Genomic DNA, 19538 nt, shown 5'->3' with positions numbered 1-19538 from the left:
AAGGTTTAAACTGTTTGGAAGATACGAGTGTAATAACCGTGTACTCCCGTTGCCGGTCAAGAATGTACTGACTTTATTTTCGAGATTCTAAGCAGTGTACATACACAATGGCATGTAAGCACACACACACACACACACACGTCGTTAGTCACGATACACATAATCATACAAACTAACACATGCGACAAAGTTCGTTGGAGATGTTATAGTTCCGAAAACATCAGATTATCATGAAATGATTGTAATAATACCGTAGACGTGTTTTTGAAGCAATCTTTAATATAGCAACATAGTCAGTCTTACAATAATAAGCCAAAATACAATCTTCATATCAAGCTGTTTGGAGCAAACGAAAGATATTTTTCAAATTCATTCTGGTTCCAAAATATAGATAATTTTCTCAACAGTATAATTTTATCTGCTCCATAGATAAATCTTACACCTTTTACATGTATATCATGAGTTGTAATTGGCAACTTAAATTTCATTGACTGGATTCTGAGTTGCCAAAAAATCTGAAACCTAGAATAAAATTAAATTTATACAACGTTTTGGCGTGAATAAAATATGCTAGTTTGCAAAAAAAAAAAAATAATTAAAAATATCCGTGTATATTATATTGTACATTTTATTAAAAACTAAAGATCTTCCTTCATACTGTTTATAATTCTACAGCTGGTTTCAAATATAATAATTAACTACATTAAAAATACGTATTCTTAGATAATAATTTAGAAAAAATATGAAATTATCTCAGCGAATTACAAAATATGTGATCAGATACGTTTTTCCTCTGCGACAAATTCAATTTGAAGCTAGCTGTATATATCGTAAATTAATATCATGGTATTATTATCGCCTTTCTTCATCTAAGAATACAGCAGTAGAAAGAGAGTCAAGCTTTTTTTTTATTTATACACCTCAGACTTAGTAGTGATGTCAGAATAGGAGTGTGTTACAGTTTTCGACGTATGTAAAAACATCTATGTATCTACATACTTGCAGTTGTTTCGAAAAAATTATAAACGAAACGCACTACATGTTATGAAACTATGCTCAAGCTATCAAAGGTTTTGTTGTTTACATACATTGGATATAAATACTGTTACTAACAACTCTTTCTTCGACCATATCCTTAGTCTATAAACTAAAATAGAGAAGATAGTTGATACAAATATATAGATATATTATATTATAATAGATAGGTATTTCATGAAACATTTAAAGCCTTACGTAAAATTTACATTGTGTGTTGTATATATTTTTTTATCATTCAGACATGTAGCCGCGATTACTGTGTATTGGCAAGTTTCCTCTTTTTTCACTTTTTTTTCAAACTAAATTATTATACATATATTTTTTTACTGCTAGCATAGCGTTTTGATATAACTATATATATATCCTATATATATATATAGGAATATACAAAAATTGGTAAATATTTGTTAAAGTATAGCGTTAGTAGTATCAAATTCACTAAACTGGCTATAGAAAATTGATCCGATGTTCCTTGTCAAGATATGCACTTGTGTCCTTATTAAAAATTAGTTGAATACATTATACATTTCAATAGTTACAAGAGATATCAGGTTTACAAGGTTAGCATGAATTACGAAACATATGAATAATTATTTTCAGACATCATTGTTATGTTTAGTTCTATGGGATCCCTAGTACTTAGGTTCGAATGAATCGAAATCATTTCTTCATTACCATTGAAATGTACCACATATCGCAAAAACTGAATTTAGTCGATGTATAGGAATAGATGTTAGGCATATTATCTAATTATTTACCCGCCGTGAAAATTTACAGTGATTGTGTATACCGAACAATATTGACTAACTAAGAATTACGAATTACAAAAAATTGAGTAACAAACATTTTTGGCGGTGAACTTGCGTAATTTTTCATTCTTGTGTCCTAGCTAAAATATCTTATGCTAATTGGATTCTAGGTGCACGGTCTTACGTACAATAATGATAAATAAAATTTACGTGAAGTGATGAAAATAATGGAATAAGATTTTTCTTGTCGAGTAACTAATCGCAGGACCATGTCGAAGAAGGTGAGACTAATCGTCACGTGAAATTAAAATCCCAATATGTAATTTCAGCTTTTTTTGAAAGCGACTTTATCATATAACTTTTCATGTAAAATAATTTGATACAACCACGATTTTTTGAGAATTCGAATAATTCGTTGGTTATTAAAACCTTCGGGTCACCAGGAGACCGTTAATTAGAACGCCAAGTGGTTAAAGTTTGACTTATAAAGATAGATATCCACGCAGTAACTTTTATTTACGTTTTTTTGTGCAGCACTTCTACTACATGCTTATATAAGATTCTAAGTTTCTGAAGGCTCATTCACACATTGAGCTACGTTTCAATTCTTATTTGTGAAATAATATTGTTTGCATGCGTGTAACTTGGATAAAAGTAGGAAAAAAGTGTTGAAAGATTATTCTACAAAAAATGACAATTCAGATGATTTCGAAACATTTGTTCTACAGAATTGAAATTGAAATGTAGCCCAGATTAAACACACAGTGGCCACGTTCAACAATGTTTCAAGTAGTTATGTGTTTATATCAAAACTGAGCAATATATTGTAAAAATGTTAATGGCAGTATCGTAGGAATAATAATTAGAATTTGAAAAGTTCACTATTAAAAAACTTGTAATTTTAAATACAATGTTCGCAAGGCGTCAAAACTTTGGTATGTGTACTCAAACTGTGGCTTAAGGCAATATAATATGCACGGGTGTACGTATAATAATATGTATGTGTGAAACACGGATGCTGCCACCGTGTGAAATATTTTTCAATCTCTCGCATACAGCTTAGTTCTTAAATTGAAGTGATTCAAACCTCGATACATCATTATATATTATTCAAATTACAAGATAGGTATGCAAAAATTAAAATATAGGTATTAAAAATAAAATTGATATTTACGTTAGAGACTAACATGGACCACGTCAATTGATATTTGGTTGATTTGTTTTTATAGGTAGCAAATCTTCAATTGGATATAGGAGTCCACCCTTTTAGTAGATGAATATGTGTCTGTGTAATAATTTCAAAGCGATTCAGAATAACTATTCTGGCATGTTTTTTTTTCTGTTTTACAAGATAAAAATAATTCGCTGGATACACTCCTTTTAAGCTAATATCTTACAGAAATGTAGCACACCCCACGAATTTCAACCTGTGATTGATATTGATCAGAGTGGGGTTCTGTTTTTATTGATTCTACAACTTTTCAATTAGTCAGAAATTTATTGATAAAATATTTGCATGACGCTTAACGAATCTTTTTGATTAAACTTAGCAGCCCAATATAATAACATATCTTTTTTCAATCTGTGATGAAACTGTGTAACGTTACAAGATTATTCTTACTTTTCACAGATAATCGTGTGCAGGTCTTTTTAATTTTTAGATTAGCTGACGCTGCTGATTCAACTCGATTCTTTTTCTTTGGAATCTGAAACAAATAAGTTAAACAAATAGAGACAAAGTAATTGTACTTTTATGTAAGAACAAACATTTTGATACTTCTTTAAACTTTGGTAGAGCTATTAGCTTAGCTACTAGATACACAAATCATTTTAATTTGGTTACTGTACCAGTGTCTGATTTGTCTTCCGACGTTCCATTAGTTAGTTCTGGTTCCTTCTTTTTATCGCCATCAGTTGATTCCACACTAGAAGCTTTTTTATCTTCAACGCTCGCAGCCTTCTTTTCCTTTGCCTTACCCTTGGCAGGCGTAGCTGGTTTTGGTTTGGGTTCCAGGCTAGGATCCAAGACAATCTTTCCAATATTTTTCCGGTCATGCATCTTCTGCATGGCTTCTGGGACGTCTTCTAACGCCCAAGTAGAATCCACAACGGGTTTTATTTTCCCATCAGCCCATAATTTGTACACCTTGTCAACGGCTTGTCTAACGAAACCATGTCCTCCATGCTGATGCATCAGATGACGTAAATTGAAACCAGAGAGAGATTTGTTTTCATCGAACAATTTTGGGGGAGATACCTTGTCGACTTGCCACCACTGCAAAGAATATATGCAATATTAACAGTTGCAATCTACATATAAATACAGTATCGAAGAATATCTCTACTCACGGATCGGGCAGCCGAAAACAAGCTCTTAGTTTCGCCGGTTACAAGGTTACTTGAACCGTACAGGATATATTTCCCCATCGGTTTAAGTAGAGCATATCCTCTGTTGCATTCCTCGCCACACATGCAATCCAAAACAATATCTACTCCTTCTGGAGAAACCCTGAAATAATTAGCAATGACGTTATAATTAAAATATTCCCCGGAATAGTTTAAAAATTCCTTTTCTTCAATGAGCTTTAACGGGAATTCTAAATATTTTTTCTCAGAAGTTACTTTACAAATTCGGAATTAAAACTGCCGTTCATTATCAAGTCAAGCTAGTTTCAATATATTCAATTGAATAAACTTGACAATCAGTGAAGTTCTTTTTTTATTCTTGGTATAAAAAAAAAACTTTACATTTTGGTAAATCAATAATTGTTCAACGTACTTTCTCACTTCTGCGCTGTAATCAGGTCCTCGTTCCAACAAGTGATCAATGGTTCCAGCTTCTTTCAGAGCCTCGTGTTTCGACTTACTGCATACTCCGAAGATTACGACATCCTTCACAGTTTTCGCTAATTGAACAACCGCTTGGCCCTAAAATTGAATAGAAAAAACAAACTCAATTTCAAAATACAAAGATAATCGCTCTGACCACGATGGTCTTTATCTGGTGCCAGATCCAGCATTCAACGGGCTAAAATATTTCACAATAAAGTCGTAAATCGTACAAAACATTCCAAAGTGACTGCTGTGAATATAAGTTGGTGTACAATATACTTATACATTTGTAATAGTATAAGAACGGGTACAAGATAGAAGATCATTCCCTCAGTTCATGCGGTATGAAACACTGTCTCATTGAAACAGTTTGAAAATGAATCCAGTACGGTATGGATTTTGAACAGAAGAAGGCATTCATGACAATTTCTGAGAACTCAGCCCCGATGTCTTGAAATTTTTATACATACATACACCTAGTCTCTACTGTTTAATTTATCAGGTCTGAGTAAGAAGACATGGTGGAATTTAAAACCGTATGTTGTTTTTCTACCCTGTAAAAGTGAAAATCCATCAAGTTAGTCCCTAGAGTGCACATACGGGACTATATATAAAAACTATAAGATAATATTATCTCAACAAATAATGACCATCGCGTCTCCTCTGCTTCTGACGATCCCTCTTTTCCTATCACACACGATATCAATCTGTCCTCTAATTCGGAGCATATGTATAAAGGGCATTCCTCGTAATATTGATCAACATCGCAAATTGAGATTTGGATTTTTTCTAGAATTTTTTATATATAAGTACTGGCCAAAATATACAGCCCTGTTTCTGTTTTTATTTTTGTCAACTACCCCTATCTCAGATATGATTTAATCTGCTATTTGCGTAGCACCAATTTTATATACCTAATTTCAATAAATCCAGAAAAATCTAGTAAAATATGACAACATTTTTGAGCCCTCATCGATAGCAGAGTTTTCATTACAGCGAAAGATACGATACATTGGAAAATGATAAGTATAAGAAAAAATAATAATTGGAATAAATTTTTCATATCAAAATGGATTGAAATACTAGGTTTAATCATGTGAGTTAGAATAGACACATTTAGGGAATCAGAATGTAACGAATATATTGCGACATCAAATAATTAACTACTTATAAAAATTTATAACTATTAATTTGAACTACACATCTTTTGTTGATATAAAAAAAAAACCATTTCCGACAAGGGCTCAAAAATTTTATTCCATTTTACTGGATTTTTCAAGTTTTACAAAATGAGTGATTCACAAATAGTAAATTAAATCATATCTCGGATGGGGTTTTTTTTTTAAACTTGATAAAAAATATAGCGTCGTTTTTTTCGACTAATGATATCACGTAAAAAATTCTAGGGCAAATCTAAAATCTTAATTTCCGATCTTGATCGATAACTCGTGGAACGACCCATAACTCATAGACTGGAAAAAAGGCCAGAAAAAATGCAGGCAACATGCATGACTTGATTACGAATGATTACGTTCCGATTATTTATGTAGAGAGAAAACCAGGCCAAATCTACAGTATTATCTGGATTTTCTCAGTCGATATGAAAATGAAATTATGCATGATTATTATACCGTCCTATACTCAGAATTTTGTCGGATGTCTCATAATCAAAATATATAGGCCGTGAAATTGGTTTTCTACGGATAAATAGGAAACTTGATAATTAAAAAACGAAAGAAAACAACAGAGATGCGTTGTTCTCTTCTACAGAAATTGTACAACAGTGCGATATAAAAGTCGAGTTCTCTTCGTGAAAAAGAGATATAATATACATACATATATATATATATATATATATATATATCTCGTGATCGTTTTTCACATGCCTTTACGGTTTATTGACAATCGATTTTACGGTTCGGACGTACAGCGTACAAAAGACTTGCAGAGTTTTATTGCGTCCAGAATTCCCCGCCGGAGGATAAAAAAAATCTACAGTAGACGCAAACCTGCTTTGTTATATTTTGCGTGGTTTTATATGGGAACCCAATTATTCGACTCTCGACGTCGCTCGCGCCACAGAAGCCACGGAATATTACCTTTTTCTATACCAATAAATTCTTATATTTCGATATAATTATACGTTCTGATCGAAAGTGGATAACATAACTTCAAATTCCCTGGAATAAAATGATATAATTACATCAATAAAAGGGGGAAAAAAAAATTCTTTTATCTCAGCGATAACGGCAAACGATATCAACAATAACGTGTCTGTATTAAAGTTATTTGAAAAATTTCTACTTCTCGAAGATAATAATTGTAAGATTCTCATCATTAAAGGGCTCAAATTTTCAATACCAGATCCACCTCGTAACGCATAATACACGTATATTGTGTATAATATACAATATATTGAAGCAGGGGGGTGGGGAGGGGTAAGCTGCAGGGTTCAGTTGCATACATATATATATATATTTATATATATATATTATATACAGCTATCCGTCTGTAAATTATAAAGCATTACATTGGGTATTGGAAAATGCCGCAGTATACATATACGAAGATGTGTTGGTGCACCGAAACACACGTTAGGCATAGACAGACGTGTATATACGCAGAAACTCGAAAGTGATTTGAAACGGTGCGAAGAAGATTTGAGAGCCGGGTGTGCGTGAGTTTCCTTCCCTCCTGCGTAGACGGGCGGGGTCTCAACGCGTAGGGGTCGATGGTCTCCTAGCAACGTCGAGAGGTCCGCAGCATCCCTCCATTGCACCCTATACGTATGTACATACATACATACACACCCATGTAATATACATATATACACTATAGACGTCGACGGCCAGAATTCGCCTGACGACACGACTAAAGAAACGGGTAACCGGAGGAGAAAGTAAGGAAAAAGGGAAGGAAAGCTACACTGTTTTCTTACCATGCTGCAGTCTATGTACCTACGTGATACTACAGGGTTATATGTATGATGCCCGTCTACACCTCGCAAATTGTTATATCTATATATACATATACTCGTATAAGTTGGGATTAGACGAGTGGATGTATGGGCGAGGGATGAGGAATAGGAAGAGGAGGAGGAGGAGGAGGGGTTAACGAAAACCTCTCTCTATGTACCTGTTGAGTGATATTGATTACCCGCCTACCATATGGTCACACTGGATCTCTGCACTACCATATTTATCCTGTTAAGAGCAAGGACCGATTTTGAAAGTGCTATATATGCATGGATAAACAGGGGGCGAGGATTTATGCCATGTAACTAATTCGTTGGACATGGAAATGAGATTCATGGGTAACGTCGGGCGTCTCGTTTTAATGGCGCGAGCCTCTGTAACATCCTTATATTTTCCGATTTTTCACTCAGGAATTACCGCCTCTTTTTTCTTTTTTTTTTCAAAACGACACATTCTACACTCACGTTGTTGTGCTTTGCATAGCGGAGCTATATACTAGTGATATATATAAATTTCGTTTCTATTTGTATTTTACAAACAATAATCCGCATTATAACTGAGAAATTCGGAAATTTTGTCTTACCTTAAAAACTAAGCTCTATAGTTACACTATATGTATTCATTGATTCGATTTGAATTATCAAAATTTTGACAAACGCTACAAAGCATTCGTATAGATTTTAGGAATTCTGATTCTAGATTATAAACAACAATATCCCATAATTTCTTCTAAATCGATAATTTCGTTGAAATATTATAGTTTTTTTTTTTATGCATATTAAACAGAAAGTCGTACTGATACCACACAATTTGTGAGATTCAATCACAACTTTAGACCTCAAATTAAAAGTCTCAACTTTGGTGTAAAAATTAGAATTATAAAACTTCTGCAATAATCTGTTACGGAATAAAGTTTGTTTCATCTGTTCAACCAACGCTGCATACGTACACCCATCCGCAGTGATTCTGAAACGGTTAATTTTATTGACAAATCAGTTACGTTGGCAGTGCAGAATCAACCGGCAGCGCCACCGTCGGCCGTTCGTGAAACACCCTTAATCTTTGCAAACATAAAACAACCCATGAGCATAAAATTCTGTATTCTTGGATTATATTCTTGGGTTATAGGTTATGTTACGTTTCGAAAGATTAACGATGTTTCGCAGCTGGCCGGTGATGGCGCTGCGTGTGAATCTGTTCTGCCAACATAATCGAATTGTTCCAAAAGAAAAAAAAAAGGGGAAAAAAAAAATCCCCAGTCTCAGAATCACTGCGGCCAAGTGTACATACCCAGCAATTTCCATGATAATACAAACTTACCACACCACCGCCGGCGCTGTGAACCAAAAGACTTTTCCCCGGGGAGAGATTCGCCAATTCGAACAGAAGAATGTAAGCAACCGTGTAGTTCATCGTGATCGTAGTTGCATCCAGGTAGCTCATGCCGTCGGGGAGCGCGAATACGGATGTAGCAGGTACCGCGACTAGTTCTGCCCACGCCCTGTGATCCGGTAGAGCTACGACCCTGTCGCCGACCTGTAAAAAAATTGTTATCATTATTATCACAATAAAACAAATAAGTGTAATCGTTAGATTCGGTCGAAATTCCTACAGGAATAGACGGATTAGCTTCTCTGAAACGGAAGACGAAACGACGACACGTGTGGTACACAAATTTGAAGATGCTAAGTCCAAGACAAACAGAATTGTGTGCTTTGGGATTTACAATGTGTGTTTTTTCTTCATCTTTTTATTATATCAACGGCAGCGTGTTTGCGGGCTTTCCCCTGTGTTTTCTCCAATAAAACGTAAAAATTGTGAAACTTGGGATACAGTGACTCGATATATTATAGTGTATAAGTGTATTACACCCGCACGAGATAAATGTTTGCAATGCGTTATATGAAAGCGGCAGGATCGTAAAAAACGTTCGCGAGTTCAACTAATACTGCACGCATTCGCTTGTCGTTTTACGTGTACAGATGGTAGCACGATTAATGTACACCGTAACGATTTATCGATCAAATTTATACCGTACCTTATTCCACGATTATTGTATACGCGTATACAGCAATAAAGACAACTGCATTTATACGTATTGATATAACATCGTGGGACACGAAGCAAATTTTACACACGGAACTGACTTATATGTATACATAGTTATAAAATGATGCATGATAGAATATGAAAAAATATAGATATATACCTTCACAACGCGCGCATATCTTGAGAGGATAATTATGCGGCTTTACTGTCGCAATGCTAACCCGAGGTCGAAAATCGACAAGGAACATAACCGCCGGTACTGCGGACATGATGAAAATAGAATATTTCCATTTTTATCGCAAATAAAACGTGAATCATAACTAGATCGTCTGTTCGCCATGAAATTTGAAAAGGCATTTTTTTCTACACGTCAGAGTTGAAATCGGTAGGTATAATAATTCAATCTTATACTAATACTTGTGTACGATTGTAAAAATTATTCAATATCAAATTTTCAATCTTCCAATTTTTTTTTTTTTTTTTTTTTTTTTTTTTTTTTTTTTTTCAATCAAAAATGCAAAATATAATTCAAATTACGAGGTGAAAATAAAGTTTACTATATTTTCTTGTAACTACTGTGGAAATTTGATACTGGTGCTAGAAAAAAAAAAAAAAAAAAATAATAATAATTATCGAACATAATCGGAAATTATAATTACATATACATTAAATAGTTGCTTAATCGTAGCCTCTATTTCTAACAGTTTCAAAAATATTTAAACCGTTGTCATATAACGGTGCTAATTAAACTAGAACTTTCCGGTAGCCGTAATACGAGAAAAAAAAAAAAAAAAAAAAAAAAAAAAAATTTGCTCACAATCAGTGTGTAACTTATTTAGTCTTGGTAATTGGAAAATCCACCCTATTCTACATTACAGGTATAATAATATTTAAAGTCAAGTTTTTCCTGCGACGATAGAAATACGCGCCGCCGAATGTCTGCAATGGTGGGGTCGCAACCCTGAACTTTGAACTCTTGCCACGTGCGAACGACCCTCGGCGCGTAGGGTTGCCGGGCGGTTTTACGACCCCTGCAAAGTCGAGTGGAAAGACTTCCAGAGCCGGTTCTCGGCGAATCCTGATATACGGATTAGGATTAAAGATACATACCCGTCCGCGGTTTGCGAGCGAACGTCCGCTATTTCTGTACATCACACCGTAATGTAACATATACTACGTTTTATTATTTTTGCTTTTCTTTCTTTTTTTTTTTCCTTTATCATAACTCAAACGTACAAATAAACGAAAATATTTTTTCACTAGTGGGTAAAAACAGTTTTTCCTCACTAGTATGAGAAATGGATGGTTGTTTCCGAACGCTTATGACATTCGTCGAAAAATATCGTCTTTTGTTCGTTTTTAGCAGGGATTTTTGTTCTGCGTTTACTTTTTCATTTTGAGCTAACTCAGATTCAGATTCATTCGCAATCGTTACTTTTACCCACTCGTTGCACAATATACAAACTATACTGCAAACTTGACCGGTCCGATTTTCCCTGCCTTCGTGGAGTGTCTTGTACACATAGTATATGGTGTATATACTGTACAACACCATATATTACATGGGTATAATATGTAGGCTGCGGAGTGCGACTGATTAAGAAACTTCGGGCCGAACCACTTTACGACTCCCTCTATGCATGCGGCGGCGGCACTACGGAAAAAGGAACTCGCTGTGGGTAGATATTATAGGGACGGACAACCTTTTCAGCCCCAACGTCCCTTGTATGTATTCTTCAAGTATTCAGTCATCTCATTCCCCTTTGACTCGTGATTTAGTCATTTGGTCGTCTACTTTTTATTCTTCTTATTCCGTCACTGCCCGCATAAAGAACATCCGGTCTAGCTGCAACTCGTACAAGGGGAGTCCAGTCGAAGTTTTTCAAATTGAGACGTATGTAACACGTAGGTACACGAAACATGCCGACGGAAAAATTCTATGGTCGAATCTTTTTTCCAAACTCGGGAGTAAAATAGTACAATGATTTTTTACCGACCGAGTAAAGTGTCACTAATTTTCACTATTGTGGAAACCTATACGCATGGCTAATGTGAAAATGACGCAGCAATACCGGATACCAATATCCAAAAAAGCTTTCGTCTTAGGCAACAATCAAATGTAAAAATATGTGACATTTTACTCGGTCGGTAAAGTCTGACTGTAGAATCCTCTTAAACGAGCGAATTAATATCCGTGCAATGAGCATTTCAATTACTGATGTTTTATAGAAAATTTTAACGATCCCAAGTGGTGAAAAATATCCGAGTATGAATATGATTTATGTTGCACGATGAAATGGAAACATCGTGTATAAAGGGTGGAGGACAGCAAATAATAACGATTTAGTTACCCTTCACCGCACATTCGACACGCGCCACGTTTCTACATAACAGGTATGTAGGTATCCACATGGTCGTATACATATGATATATATACGTAGATTATGGGTAATATAAATGTACGCCACTGCACGCACATATCACATTACAGTTTATAACTCGAGCCTGATTGCAAAATGAAAAATTTTTACTATTGACAAATTTCCTATTAGTTCTAACACAGGATATTGATAATTTCAAAGAAAAACTGAGATTGTCATTTTCATCATATTGAAATTCGTTCGAAAGTTACCATCTTAGTAGTTTGTTAAGAACGAAAAATAATTTTGCAAGTTAATATATTTAATTTTATTCACCGAAGAAATTAATGAGTGTGTTGAAGTCTGAATGAAAATTTAGCAATAAATGCAGATCGTTAGATTTTATTATTTATTTGACTTATTTTTTAATTAATCATAGAATTTTTTCTATACCGTTGACTCCTTCTCAAAATTGAAAATAATAAAACAAAAACGAACTGAAAACTGCAAAGTTTCAACAAAGATTAACCAGTTCGTCGCTGATGTGCATAGGAAGTGACTCGCTTGAAGAGATAAACTTTTTAAAGAAATAATTTATGATGTTACAAATCAAAAATTCAGAAAAGTACCTTTTATATCCACCTTAAGTACGTTCAAATTGAGTTGAAACTTTCCAAACACAACAATAACAATTATAACTAGTCTATCATTTATTCCTATTGATACTCCGAATTTTTTCTAATGGGGCCTCATATATCCTAAAATGCCACGAGTCTCCCCACCTGGTTTAAGACGGCCCTGATTACGATTCCAACACGCTCGTCTATCAGTCGAGAAAAGGCCGAAGGAGGAAGCTAGATGGAAAAAAAACCTAGCCTAGTCTGACCAATAAGCGTAACTTTTAATCCAAAGTGCGTGCAGCGTATCAGAGCTTCACTTCCACCGCTCAGATATCTCTGCCACGGGGATACACACGGAATTAAATTGCGGTTTAGATTCCGCAATCCCGCGTTACGACACGTCCGGTTTTGCGGTACACCTACAAGCGACACTGGCTTCCGCAAAAACGAATGGCACCATGTGTGAATTGCATGTTGAGAGAGTAAAAAGTGTTTGAGTGAAGAAATTGTGGAAGATTAAGAGAATCGAAGTGAAATCGACCAGAATCTACAAGATTTTTTCATCACAGTTTATTTACAAAAGTTCTCGAGTAACAAGTTTCGGTCAGAATCATCAGATTTTTTTTTATTTTTTTTTTATTTAAAAAATGATCAAACTCAGACTTCAGATTCGTGATCAACGAGCCCTGCAAAGACCTCGGAGTGTCAAAATTCATTTTCAAAATTTGAAGGAAATAGTAACGATTCCTCGTATCATTATATATAGATAAAGCAGGAAAAAGGCAAAGTGACAAATTAAAAAAAGTAGCGAATCCCTGATCTGCGTGTCGCATGAGATTCACATCGGCGCCGGCGACTAATAGACGCGTCTGTGTAGTATGTATTTATAATTAATAACACAGGTGCCTGGCGCCTCGCGTCCACCTCACGCATGTCTGGGGATCTAGGTATAGAATTGACGTGAGTCACTCACTGATCTATGTATATGTATGTATGTATTTATATAAGGAAAACTCTGCGTGTCTTTTTATGTGCACTATATCTACTGCAATTTATTGACGTTCAATATCACTAGAATTACAACCCCTGATGTATGGCAAATTGCATACCATGCATGATTTTACGCCTTAATTTACGCGACCCTCGCTAATTAAGTAGGATAAGGAGAGCGAAAATTTTGCTTATCGTGAGGAAAATTTTTTTAAATATAATAATAATGATAATAATAATACCTTCTGGATTATAATGCACGAATGGAGGTTTTATCCTCATGAGACTAAAGTTGTTAACGTTAACGTACGGAAACATAAGTGAAAGAAAAAAAAAATTACTCTTGTACAATTTCCTAATGACTTAGTTCAAGGAGTTGGTTTTTTTTTTTCAATGTACAGAGTATGCTTTGTTTATCGTGGTTTACCAAATTTCAGACGATCCTAAAGATACGAATTAACGATTTCTCTCAATGCATCTCTGCGTTAAGAATCCGCCACATTGAATCCGTCAAATCTGATTTCAGACTCGTAATCAACAACCTAATTTTGTTACAAAATTGAACTCAGCACAATAACGTGTTTTTCAAATACTTGCAACGAAATAATCCGCAAATATATTTGAAACGATCGTAAATTGGTTTCTTCCTCTTCGATGAGAAGAAGGAGAGGAGAGAAAATAAAGAGCAAAGATGGTTTACTGTGTAATGTAAATACTGTAGATGTTTTCCCAAATTCCTTATATTTATTATTATTATTATTCTAAGAATAATCTTCTATTCTGGAACGCACAATAAAAAGGATATCCACATACATATACTGTGATAACCTGAGAAGTGATACTCGGATAGTTATCTATACGTATATGGGGTATTCCACGCCAACTCGACCAGTGTTGAACCCCGACCATCTCGAAATCATTTCTAATTTATTTAGCGACCTGAATTTTTTTCAAATTTTTTTTATTCCGTTTATTTTTTATAAATATTTGATTTCGATTGCAAATGCTTATTTTGAAAAATTTGAAAAGATTCTCAAAAATCCAGTGAACGACACAAAACACCCCCCGTCAAGGAAAACGTGGGCCGAATTTTTTTTCTATTTTTTTTTTAATCATCTACTTCGGTATTTCAAAACTTTTAAACCGAAAATTAGCACAAGATTAAATCGTAAGCGTAAAATAAGGGTCAAATGCAAACTGGTAAATGTTCGGTTTCACCAATTCGATGATGCACCACTCTAGTTAGTAAAGATAATTATTAAAGACAACGTTAATCTTCCCCCATAGAGTATTCCTGAGCACTTTCTTTCCTTTATACTCTGCACTTGTATTATCTTGGACATCCGCTGAGCTTTTGTTGTGTGGAAGGCTCAAAGCTTGATCGCACTAACATACGTGAGAAGCTCGTGTGTGTGTCTCTTACGTGCACATACATGTGAATGTAGTTAGCTTTGTACGCGTTTCGGCTTGAAGACCGTTTCCGCATTGTGTCGCCTAATCTCCGCACAGTGTACGCGGCGTGGTTATAATAAACAGACAATGAGAGACTGTGAGAAGAATACGAATATATATATATATTAGGGTGGCGCAAAAAAACCGCCATTTTTTTTTTTTTTTGATTCTCGTGTGACAAAATTTTAGTTTTTGATGTTTTAAGAGCCCACTCCAAAGGACAGTTTAAAAAAAAAATTTTAAGAAGTCACTCCACATTTTTTAAAACGTCAGATATCGTCAAATATCGATTTGTTTTTTTAAAAAAAATTTTCTCGTTACAGTATAATTTTATAGACAAAAAAAAATAAGTTTCCGAAAGTTTCAGTTCAAAATTTGAATTTTGAAAGGTCGCTCATAATATTTTTTCAATTTTTTGGTGCATTTCTTTAGACCTTTTAATATTCATATTAAAGTTTCATAAATTTTTTTTCTTCTATTTAGTAAGAAAGAATCGATAACAATACACCACGACATGAATTAAAAATCAAACAAAATGCTGAAAATATAATTTTTTTAATTTAATTTTTGACGCTTTGACATTTTTTAAAATTTGGAACGACCTCTTAAAATTTTTTTTTTTGAGCTGTCCTTTGGAGTGGGCTCTTAGAACATCAAAAACTAACATTTTGTCACACGAGACTCAAATAAAAAAAAAAAAAAAAAAAAATAGTCAGTTTTTTGCGCCACCCTAATACAGATACAATAAAGTTTAAAAACGAAGAAAAACTTGACTGGATTTTCTTAACGCGATATTTCAATGTCATGAATAAAACTTGACCGAAGACGCGGCACGAAGTTTCGATATTGCAAATATAAAACTTTTGCAGTTGGTATGCATGTGCCGATTTAGTTATATAAACACGTTTCCTCGAATTTATGATATACGCAGAGGCAAGTTTATATCATACCGTAGGATGAAATTTATGAAAAAATTTACGTATATTACGATAACGTACCTTGAAGTTCTCGACACCTTCGCCAACCTGTTCGATGTCACCAGCGCACTCGACGCCCATGATGAACGGGGTTTTCGGTAGAGAATCTATCGCCCCCTGCCGTGCCATGAGATCTTGGAAATTGAGGCCGCTGTAACATAGTGAATGAAGAAAAGCATGAAATTTCTTTCTCTGTACAATAATACACTCTGTAGAAATGAGAAACTTGGGGACAAAAAAAAAAAAAAAAAAAAAACCAAACGCGTGGATTACTGGGATTTTCACTTTGCATTGCGCCATCTGGCGGCAAAGAAATAAAACTAATACAACGAGGCTGAGAGTTTGATCATTTTATGCGACATGAGTAATTCGAGAGGCCAAGAATTACGATTTGTATCCATTAAAATTAAAAACTTAGGTTATGTGGTGATAAAATGGCGCGGATAACCAGGCTCTGACGTCACGAGGACATTTTCCAATATTCGCATATAAATTTAATTGTACGAATAATTAATCAATTAGTTAATAATCTTAGTAATATAATAATCAGTGAATTAGTCACTTAGTGAATCATGATTATGCATTAAAGCATACGAATTGAATTGCCAATTACCGAATGGTTCAATTCTTTGAGTCATAGTGCTGGTAATAAGTATTCTTACCACCTTTATTTCATATCCATTTTTTGTATATTTAGAGAAGTTCTCAAAATATTTTTCGATTAAATTTCAAATTTTCGTCCCCCATATCTGATCCGTCATCTTAAATATTCTAAATCTAATATAAAATTCGTAATCAGCGAGGTCGAAACACCACGAAATACTATCTTGTTATAAAAGTTGACTCAGCACAATAATGTGTCGACTCAAAGGGTTAATGCGCATGCGCTAAAATTCGCGAGCATTATCATTTGTTTTGTCAGGGCTATCAACATTAATAATAAGTTCGGTAATGGTAACTTCCGAACGTTGGTCACCCTGACGAAACAATTGCCGTTGTTCTCGAATTCTAGCGCATGCGCATTGAGCCATTCGATATTTAAAAATTCACTCCTAGCATATATCACTGCGCGGAGTATCTATAAATGATCTCAACGAAATTCATTAGCCAAATTTCATTCAAATTTTGACACTGCAGTGCCACCGCGCACCCTTGAACTTAGAAAACATCGTTGAAGGGTGCCAGTGAAAATAAGGCAAGACGAGTTGTGCGTGGCTGCGCAGTATGAATGTATTCCTGGCTCCCGACCACTTGAATAATAGAAAGGACGAGAAGGCGTGTTTTATCAAGAATCGGGTGCCTCGCGGGTTCGGCGTCGCGTGAGACGCCGGCAGCTCGAGGGCGTCGCGACGTCTGAACAACGTACACACGTACGTGTAACTACACCCAACACACATTAGAGTGTCTGTACAGTAGGTGACTACACTGACTACGATCCCCATACAAGTCGAGTCGCTTCTCTATCCGGAGGAGGATCTTTCCTTCCGTCTAGGTGCGCGCTGCATGTCTGCTTGAAAAAACACGTGCGGTGTGTAAAATACGAGGGTGTGTTTGGCACACGTATGTCGTACGCACTGCGGTGCATGAGTGTACCTCGTAACAAGTAAGCCCAGCTTGCATACCGCGTTCCCTACACCACGTGATGGGAATATGTATTCTATTTCCGTATGTAACGATGGAGGGGGAGCATCCCTTGTATAATCTTGCGGTTTTGCATTAGGAGCTGGAGTACCTGCAAGGCTGTTGTTTAAAGTGGGTGCGATTCGCTTTTCGAATTATATTTTCTTATAACTTGCGATGGAATATTTATTATCACACGGAAGAAAAGAAGAAGAAGATGAGAAGGAGGAGATTTCACTCGCAGGGTGTGGAGTTATTTGTGAAAACGTAATTCCCTGAGAATTCCCTTTGATTCCATAATTTCCACGAATACTGGACACCCCTGATTCGGAATTGCAAGAAAAGAGGAAAACTTCAAAGTTTTTGATAAACAAAAAATATTCGTGTCAACTTTTCTTTTTTACTACAAATATGTACCAGATTTTACTCTGCACATATTTACTGTTTTTACAATCTTTAAAGTAAATTCTGCATTTTACGAAGTATATTTTATACATAAAAAAAAAACCTAATGTTTCCCTTATTTTCTTCAGCGTTCAGTAAAATATCCGCTTTTATTCTCTCCGTGTAGTTATGATATACATATAAATGTATGTATACACGTACTGCAATCGAATTTGACCCGAAAAGATACCAATATATACATAAGACAATTTGCGTACGTCTAGTCTAATTTGTATTCTGAATTTGTTTAGCAAAATTTAACGACAACAGGCGTTCCAGTTTAACCCCGCCCGTATATTTGACAAACTTCAGGTTATATAATTTATTATCACTTGCGAATTGTTATAATGCAAATAATTTGTTCGTAACTACTGAGCGGGAGTTAGATTAAACCGTCTCCATTATTCTACATCGTTCCAAACTCGGCGCAAACTACCTTTATACCCACTGCATATATATATATATATATATATATTGATGGGCACAGAGTGTCTAACTTATTCAGCCATGGAACGCAGCTGTATAGTTAAGAGACTGCGACTAGTAATTCGCGTTGAACACATACATTTTGTAATCTTGAATACCTGTTTGAAAGTAAACCATTTTCTTCGATAAGTTGGTATTTCTTTGGTTTTTTCTTTTCCTTTTTTTTGTTGTAATCTTAAGTTGAAAGAATAAATATTGTTTTTTAAGCGTCAAATTGATTTTTACGGTCCATTTTAGTTTTATGAAAAAAAAAGGTAACTGACTGGCAAAAATGGGGCGGTTTGGGGGGGAGGGGGGCTGCTTTAGGGTACATTTAGGGGAAAACTTCAGTTTTAGAATGCTTATAAGGGGAAAAGAGAAAATAGAGTAGTTTTGGGAAAATGGGGCAGAGTTGAAATTCCGAATTTGAAGTTTTCCAAAAGCGTCAAATTCCGAAGTTCTCGGTGGCGAGACTTAAGTAAAGAATTCGAACTTTGGCGAAACATCAAAGTAGAGAATGGACCGAAACCCGACGCTCAAAGTTCCGGAAGTGCAAAGTTCCGAAGAGACGAAATGCCAAAAGGGCGTAACTCGGTCAAAGTTGCAAAAGTGCGATAATGATAAAAAAATTTCAGTTCTGTGAATTTCTGGCTTGGTGAAATTTCTCTTACTTTGATCTTTCTTGGTTTTGGATTTTCCGCCTCTCTGATTTTTTCCGTCCGCTCGTCGATTAAACTACGCTGTGTGGAGGATATATTTTAATTTTCAGAATTTTACTCTATCGTAACTTGAATTTTAGGAATCTCGCATTTCGAAACGTTGATTTCGAATCGTCGGGTTTCCGATCATTCAAAACTTGATTTCTTTACTTTTCAAGTTTCGCCACAAAATAATTCGAAATTAGACGTTTCTGGAATTTTTCAAATTCTGAACCCCCCCTCCCCCAGGCAAATAAAATAAAACGTCG

General features: G+C 35.1%; 1 protein-coding gene across 1 annotated transcript in view; it reads right to left on the bottom strand.

The window, feature by feature from the left end:
* Window positions 1-259: 259 nt before the first annotated feature.
* Window positions 260-19538, bottom strand: part of LOC124410653 (synaptic vesicle membrane protein VAT-1 homolog-like) — a 25373-nt gene continuing 6094 nt past the window's right edge. The window contains exons 2-7 of the mRNA XM_046889179.1: window positions 16064-16193; window positions 8915-9130; window positions 4567-4715; window positions 4137-4296; window positions 3636-4062; window positions 260-3493 (exon numbers count right to left, since the gene is read on the bottom strand). Of these exons, the coding sequence (XP_046745135.1) occupies window positions 3468-3493; window positions 3636-4062; window positions 4137-4296; window positions 4567-4715; window positions 8915-9130; window positions 16064-16193 (1108 nt within the window). The 3' untranslated portion in view covers window positions 260-3467. The remainder of the gene's footprint in view (window positions 3494-3635; window positions 4063-4136; window positions 4297-4566; window positions 4716-8914; window positions 9131-16063; window positions 16194-19538) is intronic.

This window comes from Diprion similis, chromosome 9 (assembly GCF_021155765.1).
Source record: "Diprion similis isolate iyDipSimi1 chromosome 9, iyDipSimi1.1, whole genome shotgun sequence".
Taxonomy (NCBI): Eukaryota; Metazoa; Arthropoda; class Insecta; order Hymenoptera; family Diprionidae; genus Diprion; species Diprion similis.
The sequence above is the reverse complement of the archived record's forward strand: the minus strand, read 5'-3'. Positions and strand labels throughout refer to the sequence as shown.